This window comes from Salmo salar, chromosome 14 (genome assembly GCF_965601325.2).
Source record: "Salmo salar chromosome 14, fSalSal1, whole genome shotgun sequence".
NCBI classification, from domain to species: domain Eukaryota; kingdom Metazoa; phylum Chordata; class Actinopteri; order Salmoniformes; family Salmonidae; genus Salmo; species Salmo salar.
This window is the reverse complement of record NC_138304.1, coordinates 101,363,128-101,376,301: the sequence shown is the minus strand read 5'-3', so window position 1 is coordinate 101,376,301 and position 13,174 is coordinate 101,363,128. Positions and strand designations below refer to the sequence as shown.

The 13,174-nt window shown below is 43.6% G+C and overlaps 1 protein-coding gene across 6 annotated transcripts in view; it reads right to left on the bottom strand.

Annotated features, from left to right (window-relative positions):
• Window positions 1-11,910, bottom strand: part of LOC106594333 (alpha-tubulin N-acetyltransferase 1) — a 53,393-nt gene extending 41,483 nt beyond the window's left edge. For 4 of the 6 annotated variants that reach the window (XM_082961358.1, XM_045695047.2, XM_082961359.1 and 1 more), the window contains exons 1-4: window positions 11,470-11,910; window positions 3,378-3,438; window positions 3,189-3,280; window positions 1,722-1,779 (exon numbers count right to left, since the gene is read on the bottom strand). In XM_082961358.1, the coding sequence (XP_082817484.1) occupies window positions 1,722-1,779; window positions 3,189-3,280; window positions 3,378-3,438; window positions 11,470-11,561 (303 nt within the window). In that variant the 5' untranslated portion in view covers window positions 11,562-11,910. The remainder of the gene's footprint in view (window positions 1-1,721; window positions 1,780-3,188; window positions 3,281-3,377; window positions 3,439-11,469) is intronic. The other 2 variants (XM_045695043.2, XM_045695051.2) reach the window with 2 other exon arrangements.
• Between the last annotated feature and the right edge of the window lie 1,264 nt (window positions 11,911-13,174).

Here is a 13,174-nt window from a genome sequence, read left to right as displayed (position 1 = left end):
TGTTGGGGTCATGGGTCACTGGTCGTGTGTATATAGGAAGGATTTAGCACAGGTGAGAGGAGAGCACATGCAGTTGTTACCATATCACAGATACAGCTTATTGAATGCATCTCTCTGCACCTTTCCTATAGGAATATGCATGTTGGAGCCATTTATATACGCAATAAATGGGAAGTTCAGCTGAAAAGAGTAACGTTTGGAAAGCTGATTCTTGTGGACGTGTTATAGACAGCTCTCTCCTGTGCCAATGGCTTTTCATAGGACAATCACCACTACGTTATCTTTGCCCGTTTATGGATATCAGGTCATCAATATTTATATATTTTTTTTACATTGTCTTAAATAAATTAATAATTTAGGTGGTGCTTTAGGTATGTTAATTTTCCAAACACAATAGATGATGGAATGATCACTGAAGCAGTCTGGAAGAACACCTGAATTTAGAATCCTGACAGGACGCGTCACAACGAGCAAAGTCACATTATACATTTGTGGGTTGATTCTCGTTGGTTCTACAATTAATTGAGTAAAATACATATTTTCAGTAGTTTTTCTATCCTTAGCAGAGGATTTATCTAGCCAATTCTTATTAAAGTCACCTACAATAATACAATCATTTGACCAATGCATTAACAGTGGTGATAATATTGTAACGGAGTCTACTAGGGCTATGGTTATGTTATGTGTTTGCTGAGTATTTAGCTAAAATTCACTATGATTGTGTTTATTTTTCACTTTGAAGGCAAACCTTCTGTACTGCTACAATTCACTCCCAGTCATTCCAAATGCGTAAGTTTGTCCCTTTTAGTGATGTGCGAACGATTTGTTATTTTTTAACGTTTATTTTACCTGCTAGTCAGTCCAAAGCAGACATATTTGTATGCCTGGTAATTAACAAATGTACATTGCTTAAAGCACACGTTTACAAGTCTAATTTCTGAGAGCTGCAATAAGTCCCCAATGGAGAACGGGACGTGAATGAGAGGCTTGTAGAATCATGACTCTTTCAAGTTCAGCTGATCGTTCGCCGATAGGGAGTCCTGCGTGCTCCAGGCATTACTGACTCAAATCACAGCCTCAAAATGTACTAAATGAGTCAAAAGATTTGTTATTTTGACTGAACGACAGTCAAAAGAGAGACTTCCATCACAAGTTCCTTGTTGAATAGTGGCACAAAGGGTTATGGGATATTAGAATCCTTGTCTTAACCTGTATATTGTTAATCTAGATCTATTGTATTGTGATGCAATAATTTCCATGGTAATGTAGAATGTTCATTTAAAATGATCATGCAATGGAATGCATTTCAGTTGAGTTGAATCAACAAATCACAGCGCATATTTTACTTCCTGCTTTGTTACTATGGGTGTACTTGCAATGACCGCCAGTCCCCCCATTATGCCATCATTGACTTGAATGGGGACGCCCATTCTATGAATTATATTTCTATGGCAGCACATGCACTCAGGAGTGGATGAGATATGCTTATTAGTTTTGCTATTCGAACAGTTATTATGGTGACCGTGGTCATTTGGCTGGCCAATTGCCATCATCCAAAATTCCAAGACTGTCACAGCCCTACACTTGAATGAACTGATCACTCCCTCTTACTGAATAAACATTGCAAACAGGAAACACACTTTGCATTAATAGAAACCAACTTTTGCCTATGTTGCATCAAATACATTGTGGAAAAACCAAATTAAGAAAGTGGCACTCACAAGCAGAAATAACTTCTTATAGCCAACCTTCAGAAACCCCACCGCAAGTCCCCTTCCTCTGTGTGCGTGGGGGGAGGGAGAGAGAGAGAGAGAGAGAGAGTCAAGCTGCTACATTGGAAGCAAAAGGCAGAAGTCATAAAATGACTCACTTCGTTTTCCATTGGAGTGAATTCCACTGAGAGAAACCAGAAGTAGAAAACAGTAGTGTTTGTTTCAGCACCATACCGTTTATCCACTAACTGCACCCCCTTCATCACCTCACAACTCATTACAGAAACAAGGAAGGAAAGAAAGAAAAATATTCTGTGACAGTAGTGGACATGCCAAGGTGGCCTTGAACATTAGCTATTTCTTGATCGACTTCCAAAAGAGAGGTCTGAACAGAAACACAGGTGCATGCATGTTCTGTTGTCGGATTCTGTTTGACGCTGGACAAAATGTCCTCAATAGTAGATGATTACGTTTTCTAATGCAATCTGTGATGGGGAGCGAGGCGTTAGGAGGCTTTTTCCCCCGTTCTAGTAATACTATTTCTATGTTCCAGAAGAGGATAGAAACAGAGAGCTGTTCATGCATGTTCTGTGATGAGGGAGGGAGGGAGGGAGGGAGGGAGGGAGGGAGGGAGGGAGGGAGGGAGGGAGGGAGGGAGGGAGGGAGGGAGGGAGGTAGGTAGGTAGGTAGGTAGGTAGGTAGGTAGGTAGGTAGGTAGGTAGGTAGGTAGGTAGGTAGGTAGGTAGGTAGGTAGGTAGGTAGGTAGGTAGGTAGGTAGGTAGGTAGGTAGGTAGGTAGGTAGGTAGGTAGGTAGGTAGGTAGGTAGGTAGGTAGGTAGGTAGGTAGGTAGGTAGGTAGGTAGGTAGGTAGGTAGGTAGGTAGGTAGGTAGGTAGGTAGGTAGGTAGGTAGGTAGGTAGGTAGGTAGGTAGGTAGGTAGGTAGGTAGGTAGGTAGGTAGGTAGGTAGGTAGGTAGGTAGGTAGGTAGGTAGGTAGGTAGGTAGGTAGGTAGGTAGGTAGGTAGGTAGGTAGGTAGGTAGGTAGGTAGGTAGGTAGGTAGGTAGGTAGGTAGGTAGGTAGGTAGGTAGGTAGGTAGGTAGGTAGGTAGGTAGGTAGGTAGGTAGGTAGGTAGGTAGGTAGGTAGGTAGGTAGGTAGGTAGGTAGGTAGGTAGGTAGGTAGGTAGGTAGGTAGGTAGGTAGGTAGGTAGGTAGGTAGGTAGGTAGGTAGGTAGGTAGGTAGGTAGGTAGGTAGGTAGGTAGGTAGGTAGGTAGGTAGGTAGGTAGGTAGGTAGGTAGGTAGGTAGGTAGGTAGGTAGGTAGGTAGGTAGGTAGGTAGGTAGGTAGGTAGGTAGGTAGGTAGGTAGGTAGGTAGGTAGGTAGGTAGGTAGGTAGGTAGGTAGGTAGGTAGGTAGGTAGGTAGGTAGGTAGGTAGGTAGGTAGGTAGGTAGGTAGGTAGGTAGGTAGGTAGGTAGGTGTACCCATTGCTTTCTCCGTCCTTCAGCAGGTAGAGATGGTGCTTGTTGGTCTGCAGCTTGGATGCACTTGTGATTGGGGCTGTCAGGTATTGGGCCTGGGGAAAGACAATAGAGTGAATGAAACTAGAGCCTACGGCAACACAAATAGGACACAGCACAAACCCAACCACCCACAGCAGCTTGGCTACACACCTTGGCTGAGGCTCTTCCAAGTTCATCAATGACTGCTGCAATTTGGGGTTGAGGATCTGACCTACATTAAAGAATTTTCACAAAGAAAAAGAGGAGAAATGTGAAGAGAGGAGATGGGGAGGTTTGATTCATTTCATACTGTAACAGCAAACCAATCAGGGACAGGTTTACACATAGCGATGGAACTTAAGGCTTCCGAGGGCTTTAACACGCATCTTTCCTACAACGGCCGAAGATGTAACATGCTTTTCCCCAAAAACACCAAGCAGAGAGAACAGTCACTAACTGTGTCGTTGTGACATGTGTTGATACTGATAGGATCGAAAGAAAAAAGGCAGTGCTGCTCTCGGATGAGCTTTCTCCATTCAATTTATATTACATAATATTATATAAGATATTACATAAGAATTATTCCACAATACTGACGACGGATCAGCTCCTAGAGAGTTATTATCACCTAATGACTGCAAATATTGAGGCGGGTTATTATCATGCTTATCCAACAATAATACACCAGCTGTTAGAGCAGCTCCTCTAAAACTCTAGGTGCCATTCTGCCTTCTCGCTACAGCCGTCAGCCGTTCTGCCTTCTCCCTACAGCCGTTCTGCCTTCTCCCTACAGCCGTCAGCCGTTCTGCCTTCTCCCTACAGCCATCAGCCGTTCTGCCTTCTCCCTACAGCCATCAGCCGTTCTGCCTTCTCCCTACAGCCATCAGCCGTTCTGCCTTCTCCCTACAGCCGTCAGCCGTTCTGCCTTCTCCCTACAGCCATCAGCCATTCTGCCTTCTCCCTACAGCCATCAGCCGTTCTGCCTTCTCCCTACAGCCGTTCTGCCTTCTCGCTACAGCCGTCAGCCGTTCTGCCTTCTCCCTACAGCCGTTCTGCCTTCTCGCTACAGCCGTCAGCCGTTCTGCCTTCTCCCTACAGCCGTTCTGCCTTCTCGCTACAGCCGTCAGCCGTTCTGCCTTCTCCCTACAGCCATCAGCCGTTCTGCCTTCTCCCTACAGCCGTCAGCCGTTCTGCCTTCTCCCTACAGCCGTCAGCCGTTCTGCCTTCTCCCTACAGCCATCAGCCGTTCTGCCTTCTCCCTACAGCCGTTCTGCCTTCTCGCTACAGCCGTCAGCCGTTCTGCCTTCTCCCTACAGCCGTTCTGCCTTCTCGCTACAGCCGTCAGCCGTTCTGCCTTCTCCCTACAGCCGTTCTGCCTTCTCGCTACAGCCGTCAGCCGTTCTGCCTTCTCCCTACAGCCGTTCTGCCTTCTCGCTACAGCCGTCAGCCGTTCTGCCTTCTCCCTACAGCCATCAGCCATTCTGCCTTCTCCCTACAGCCATCAGCCGTTCTGCCTTCTCCCTACAGCCGTCAGCCGTTCTGCCTTCTCCCTACAGCCGTCAGCCGTTCTGCCTTCTCGCTACAGCCGTCAGCCGTTCTGCCTTCTCGCTACAGCCGTCAGCCGTTCTGCCTTCTCCCTACAGCCGTCAGCCGTTCTGCCTTCAACCTACAGCCGTCAGCCGTTCTGCCTTCAACCTACAGCTGTCAGCCATCTTTCATCAGCCAGATAATAAAAAAGAAATAAAAAAGATATCCTTACTGTAGTAGTTACAGATCCATACAGCTATGGAGCCTCCATCCTACTAAACTACACTGTAGCAGTTACAGATCCATACAGCTATGGAGCCTCCATCCTACTAAACTACACTGTAGCAGTTACAGATCCATACAGCTATGGAGCCTCCATCCTACTAAACTACACTGTAGCAGTTACAGATCCATACAGCTATGGAGCCTCCATCCTACTAAACTACACTGTAGCAGTTACAGATCCATACAGCTATGAAGCCTCCATCCTACTAAACTACAGTGTAGCAGTTACAGATCCATACAGCTATGGAGCCTCCATCCTACTAAACTACACTGTAGCAGTTACAGATCCATACAGCTACGGAGCCTCCATCCTACTAAACTACAGTGTAGCAGTTACAGATCCATACAGCTATGGAGTCTCCATCCGACCAAACTACAGTGTAGCAGTTACAGATCCATACAGCTACGGAGCCTCCATCCTACTAAACTACACTGTAGCAGTTACAGATCCATACAGCTATGGAGTCTCCATCCGACCAAACTACAGTGTAGCAGTTACACTTACACACAGGTGTTCAGGAAACATGATAGCTAATTAGCACAGGTTGTCGCCTCGTCTTCCATCTGTTTTCTGTAAACAAGCGCTGCAACATGGAGATATGGCTGTGTGGGAACACTAACCCTATCAAGGTGTGTATCAATTTAAACTTGTGTTTTGTGGAAATTATTACTCGCTGATATGAAAGATAAAAGGTCCTTATGCTTCTAAAACTGTACCGCAAGCGTCACGTGTTAATGTTGAGACTGAGCGTCATGTGTTAATGTTTAGACTGAGCGTCACGTGTTAATGTTGAGACTGAGCGTCACGTGTTAATGTTGAGACTGAGCGTCACGTGTTAATGTTTAGACCGAGCGTCACGTGTTAATGTTGAGACCGAGCGTCACGTGTTAATGTTTAGACCGAGCGTCACGTGTTAATGTTTAGACCGAGCGTCACGTGTTAATGTTGAGACTGAGCGTCACGTGTTAATGTTGAGACTGAGCGTCACGTGTTAATGTTGAGACTGAGCGTCACGTGTTAATGTTGAGACTGAGCGTCACGTGTTAATGTTGAGACCGAGCGTCACGTGTTAATGTTGAGACCGAGCGTCACGTGTTAATGTTGAGACTGAGCGTCACGTGTTAATGTTTAGACTGAGCGTCACGTGTTAATGTTGAGACCGAGCGTCATGTGTTAATGTTTAGACCGAGCGTCACGTGTTAATGTTTAGACCGAGCGTCACGTGTTAATGTTGAGACTGAGCGTCACGTGTTAATGTTGAGACTGAGCGTCACGTGTTAATGTTGAGACTGAGCGTCACGTGTTAATGTTGAGACCGAGCGTCACGTGTTAATGTTGAGACCGAGCGTCACGTGTTAATGTTGAGACTGAGCGTCACGTGTTAATGTTTAGACTGAGCGTCACGTGTTAATGTTGAGACCGAGCGTCATGTGTTAATGTTTAGACTGAGCGTCACGTGTTAATGTTGAGACTGAGCGTCACGTGTTAATGTTGAGACCGAGCGTCATGTGTTAATGTTTAGGTTGAACGTCTGGGATGTTAACAAAACTCCCCCCTAGAGAAGACTCCTTCGTCCAATGACTCTGATGTGTAATGTAATGTAAAAGAGACCTAGGGCTACTGTCAGGCAACACATCATGAAATATATTGAGGCAAAAATTACAGACAGTAGCCAAATGAAACTAAATTGGATGAACATGAAATTGATTTGAATATCATTGAAATATACTAATAAAACCTTAAAACACAACATGTAAATTGTTGGTCCCATGTTTCAAAAGATCCCAGAAATGTTCCAAACGCACAAAAAGCTTATTTCTCTCAAATTTTGTGGACAAAATTGTTTACATCCCTGTTAGTGAGCATTTATCCTCTGCCAAGATAATCCATCCACCTAACAGATGTGGCATATCAAGAAGCAGATTAAACAGCATGATCATTACACAGGTGCACCTTGTGCTGGGGACAATAAAAGACCACTCTAAAAATGTGCAGTTTTGTCACACAACACAATGCCACAGACGTCTTAAGTTCTGAGGGAACGTGCAATTGGCATGCTGACTGCAGGAATGTTGCTGTAGCCAGAGAAATGAATGTTAATTTCTCTACCATACGCCGCCTCCAATGTCGTTTTAGAGAATTTGGCAGTACGTCCAACCGGCCTCACAACCACAGACCATGTGTAACCACGCCACCACAGGACCTCGAAATTCAGCTTCTTCACCGGCGGGATCGCCTGAGACCAGCCACCCGGGCAGATGATTAAACTGAGGAATATTTTTGTCTGTAATTAAGCCTTTTTGTGGGGAAAAACTCATTTTGAATGGCTGGGCCTGGCTCCCCAAAGGGTGGACCTGGCTCCCAAGTGGGTGGGCCTATGCCCTCCCAGGGCCATCCTTGACTGCGCCCCTGCCCATTCATGTGAAATCCATAGATTAGGGTCTAATGAACATATTTCAATTAACTGATTTCATATATGAACTGTAACTTAGTAAAATTGCTGAAATTGTTGCATGTTGCGTTTATATTCTTGTTCAGTATAGATACATTGACTTCGGAAAATAATCTGCCCCTTGACTTTTCACATTTTGTTAGGTTACAGCCTTATTCTAAAATTGATTAAATTGTTTTATTCCCTCATCAAACCACACACAATACCCCATAATGACAAAGAAAAAAAAAACTTTTTCTTTACATTTTTATTAATTCATTAAAAATTACAAACTGAAATATCACATTTACATAATTATTCAGACCCTTTACTCAGTACTTTGTTGAAGCACCTTTGGCAGCGATTACAGCCTCGAGTCTTCTTGGGTATGACCCTTCAAGCTTGGCACGCCTGTATTTGGGGAGTTTCTCCCATTCTTCTATGCAAATCCTCTCAAGCTCTGTCAGGTTGGATGGGGAGCATTGCTGCACAGCTATTTTCAGGTCTCTCCAGAGATGTTCGATCAGGTTCAAGTCCTGGCTCTGACTGGGCCACTCAAGGACACTCAGACCTGTCCCGAAACCACTCCTGCGTTGTCTTGGCTGTGTGCTTAGGGTCGTTGTCTGTTGAAAGGTTAACCTTTGCCCCAGTCTGAGCGCTCTGGAGCAGGTTTTCATCAAGGATCTCTCTGTACTTTGCTCCGTTCATCTTTGCCTCGATCCTGACTAGTCTCCCAGTTCCTGCTGCTGAAAATCATCCCCAAGGCATGATACCGCCACCACCATGCTTCACCGTAGGGATGATGCCAGGTTTCCTCCAGATGTGACACTTGGCATTCAGGCCAAATAGTTCAATTTTGGTTTCATCAGACCAGAGAATGTTGTTTCTCATTGTCTAAGAGTCTTTATGTGCCTTTTGGCAAACTCCAAGTGGGCTGTCATGTACCTTTTACTGAGGAGTGGCTTCCGTCTGGCCACTCTACCTTAAAGGCCTGATTGGTGGAGTGCTGCAGAGCTGGTTGTCTTTCTGGAAGGTTCTCCCATCTATACAGAGGAACTCTAGAGCTCTGTCAGAGTGACCATCCGGTTCTTGGTTGCCTCCCTGACCAAGGCCCTTCTCCCCCGACTGCTCAGTTTGGCCGGGCGCCCAGCTCTAGGAAGAGTCTTGTTGGTTCCAAACTTCTTCCATTTAAGAATGATGGAGGCCACTGTGTTCTTGGGGACCTTCAATGCTGCAGAAATGTTTTGGTACCCTTTCCCAGATCTGTGCCTCGACACAATCCTGTCTTGGAGCTCTACAAACAATTCCTTCGACCTCACGGCTTGGTTTTTGCTCTGACATGCACTATCAACTGTGAGACCTTATATAGACAGGTGTGTGCTTTTCCAAATCATGGAAAGGCACACTCCAATAAATTTGTAGAAACATCAAGGATGATCAATGGAACAGGATGCACGTGAGCTCAATTTCCTGTCTCATAGCAAAGGGTCTGAATACTTATGTAAATAAGAGTATTTCTGTTTTTTATTTTTAATAAATGTCATTATGTGATATTGTGTGTAGATTGCTGAGGATTGTTTTTTTTATTTAATCAATTTTAGAATAAGGCTGTAAGGTAACAAAATGTGAAAAAAGTCAAGGGGTCTGAATACTTTCCAAAGGCACTGTTGGTAACATATTTATCTTTTAATGCAATGATTTCGGTTTTCATTTGAAGCATATTTTTAACCTTTGCTTGTTTGTAACAATTGCAAAGACATTGGCAACTATGTCTTTGTCAACCTCATTGTGAAGTTATCGGCAGTCACAGAGAGACAGATAAACATCTTGATTCTATGTTTAGCGGAGATCTTCTGTGTATAAAGTGACTCAGTAAGGGGGAAAAAAAACGCACATAGCTGTTCTATGAGGCAGTCAGTAAATAACAAGCACTTTCAAGTACAATTTTAGTAACGACGGTTTCGGGAAAACAGCTCTGACATTCAACAATGCTCCTGCGAAGGTTTTAAACGATTAACTCAGCGCTAAGATGATTTTGGGAAACCAGGCCCTGTGTGCCTCAGTATCTGTGCGTTAGAGATGTTGACGATGAGTATGACGGGTCTGCTCTCAAATGCCTCGAACACACCGACAGCGTCGTTGCGTTTCGGTACACCAGAAGTACATTCATTTCCAATGGAACGCTGCGTTTGCCTTGCAGCACTGCGTTACAGAGGCAGTTGCAGTGCGTTCAGTGTGGTGAGCACGTTGGAATTTATCGAACGTATGCATCAAACCGTACGCATAGACGGCTTGACAGAAATGGTAGCCGAAGGTGAATGTTAAACGTTTGTTGTACACATATCCAGATGCCGCTGTCGGTGTGATTGAGGCGTAACGGCCAGGAAGCTCAGATTCAAACTCCCGTTAGACGGCTCTGCAAGCGTTTTAATGTCAAAATAAGTTTATTACTCACCAGATGTGGAGTTTCGCTGAGCAACTATCTTAATTGATCCCCGTTTCGGCCGGTATGTACTTCTAATTTATACCTTTTTTGGAAGTGAATACCGGCCGTAACGGCAGTAAATGAAAATAGTTGCTCAGCAAATCTCCATATTTGGTGAGAAACATATTTTGACATTAAAACGCTTGCAAATCCGTCTAATGGGAGTTTGAATTGGAGCTTCCTTGGCATTAGAGATATCTGGGCGGCAGGTAGCCTAGTGGTTAGAGCGTTGGACTAGTAACCGAAAGGTTACAAGATCGAATCCCCCACAGCTGACAAGGTAAAAATCTGTTGTTCTGCCCCTGAACAAGGCAGTTAACCTGCTGTTCCTAGACCGTCATTGAAAATAAGAATTTGTTCTTAACTGACTTGGCAAGTTAAATAAAGGTAAAATAAAAACAATCTCTCAGGCATAGATACTGGGGAAGGGCCCTGGAGATCTCCTATAGACGGGTTGGCTGACACCAAAATGATGCTTGCTCATCGATGTGGCCGGAAGCTGCGCTTTGTTATGATTCTGAACAGTCAGATAGCTACCAACAATGACAAGAAGCAGCCTTGTGGGGAATTGTTTCAGCTTTGCATTTTCGGATCAGAGAGTAAATAGAGCCAAATGTATTGATAAGTCACCTTGTCCAAGAGACATTTACATGGTTATCAAAACGTCACTCCAGGGTAAGCCTACACGAAACACAGCCCTTACGTGTTTCTAAAATTCCCTTTTGGAAAAATGAATGATGGAAACCGCTTGGAACCATTTCCCTGTTTGACCGCTAGGTTTTATGGGCATTATGACACCTCCACTGTGGGGCTCTATTGATCTCAAGTATATTTTAGCATATTGGTCTAATATGGCAGCCTAGTGTTTCATACTGCTCAGTGATCTTTTATCCAAAATAGTCCAAATGTAAGAATATAAATGTAGGTTACATATAGGCTTTATAGACAGTTTGTCACTTTGCATTAGCATGCTGGGGAAGGGATTGAATGATTAGTAGAAACTCGGACATTTCTGACTTGCTAACTTTTTTGAATGCGGCAGTTCAGCGAGTCTGAAATGTCCTTTTCTTGTGGTGCTTTCAAGACAACTGGGAACTCGAGAGAAAAAAAAAGAGGTCAAAATCAACATTTTATCTTCAGGTCGGGAAAGTCAGAGTTCTATAAAAGATGCCAAAGTTTCTGACTTGGAATTCCGAATTGCTGACAAATCAAAACGATTTTCACAGTTGTCTTAAACACACTGAAGTGGAAAGTCGGAGATTTCCTAAAACCCAGTTGTTTTTTTAACGCTCCACTAGTTCAGACTAGCACATGAACGCCGCATATCGATACACTAATGACGTCATGCACAACTGATGTTGGGTTGACAGGGCGGATGCTCTCTGCAATCATGTTGTAAAGAACATCACATGTAGCCAGAGGTGGTAAACTTTGCTTCAAATACATTATATTTACATATAATCTGCCAAATGAAAATAATTATGCTAAATTTAAAAGCTGTTCTGGCTGCTGAAAACGATAAGCCTAACGTTACCTTCCCAGCGATTTTCCACCTGCAATTAGGTTTTGGTCCAAAACTGTAATCGTTTCAGGGAAAAGATGGTTTACATCAAAAGTGGTTTCCATATTCTTTGAAAGGCAGCTATCTCGTAGTATAAAAGCAGTTTTCCCTCAGGTGTTACTACTCGCTAACGTGGAGGTAGGCTAGCCAGCTAGAGATTTCGGCAAAACAATATCACTGCTGTTAGCAAAGCTAGCTAACAACGTTAGCAACCTCGATATAGCAACATTGGCCACTGAAAACACACTGCAATGACACGATTTTACAGTCACTAAACCATGTTATCAACTGCCTACGAGCTACAGTATCAAAAGGCCGACCAAGCAGTGGTAATATTGTATCAATCCTGTCTGTCTATCCATTGTGTGTCTGTTGTGGACTGGAGCCACTCCCAGGTTACCCAATACCATAGTACAACCAAAAACACGGCCCACCATTTTCTAACAAAAAAAAACGTAGTCTACTAGACGTTCAAAATTCAAAACAAGTAAATTAACAATCGCAACATACAACACTTTCAAATGCTTCGATTTAAAAATCAGTATTAGTTCGTGTGACTCAGACTGAAGTTAAATGTGTGCATTTATACATTGCACTACGGTAAATGTTTCCGGTATCTCGTTGTACAAGTTTGATATCGTTGCTCGGAAAGCCAATGTGTCTCATGAACAAGCCCATTCTAACGTCCGCATCTGTTCTCTGGCGTCTAAGACCGCACCAAGATGCTACTATTTTTCATAGACTGTCGGGTAAAGGGGTTATTGTCTGTCTACAAAAAAAAAAAAAAAAAAAAAAACATTATAATACAGTTGTGTTTGTTTCCACAAACTATGAAGTCAAGTGCATCCATTTAGCATAGGCTAAGGGATTGTAAATCTGAGACCAAATCATTTAATTATATAGTGATATAATTGTAATATAATTGATAAAGGCCTTACTGTATCAAGCCAATGAACCAGCAACTGCCTGACTTTGGAAGATGATATCATAATATTGCTTATTGCAGATGAGCAGGCACCTAGAACGTTTTATTGCTCTGTTCTATATTGTGCCAGTAGCCCTTGGCCATGTCAGTAAAATAAATGACATTTGAGGTGGTATACTCCTCAATCACCGGCTTCATCAATAAGTGCATCGACGATGTTGTCCCCACAGTGACCGTACGTACATTTCCCAACCAGAAGCCATGGATTACAGGCAACATTCGCACCTGCCGCTTTCAAGGAGTGGGACACTAAACCGGACGCTTATAAGAAATCCCGCTATGCCCTCAGAGAAACAATCAAACAGGCAAAACCAGTCAATATAACAGAGTTGATGAGTAAAGTTATTCATTTTCTGAGTCCCAAGTGACACCCTATTCCCTATATAGTGCACTACTTTTGACCAGAGCCCTATAGGTAGTGCACCGTTTAGGCAATAGGATGCCATTTGGGACGCATCTGATGAGTCAAGGTATCATTATAGCCTACTCGCCCAGAGTTGGAACATCTAAAACTGTAAAAGATCAGCCTCCTCACCTCCCCCACATAGGAAGCCCTTCCCTGCAGTCAAATTACCTAGTTGCCTCATGGTCAGAATGTTATTAATATTTTTCATAATTTAATAATCAATTAACATAATTCTTATTTTTTTTTTATGCTGAAATCCAGTGTTTCTTTGTCAAACAGTTTTGTTC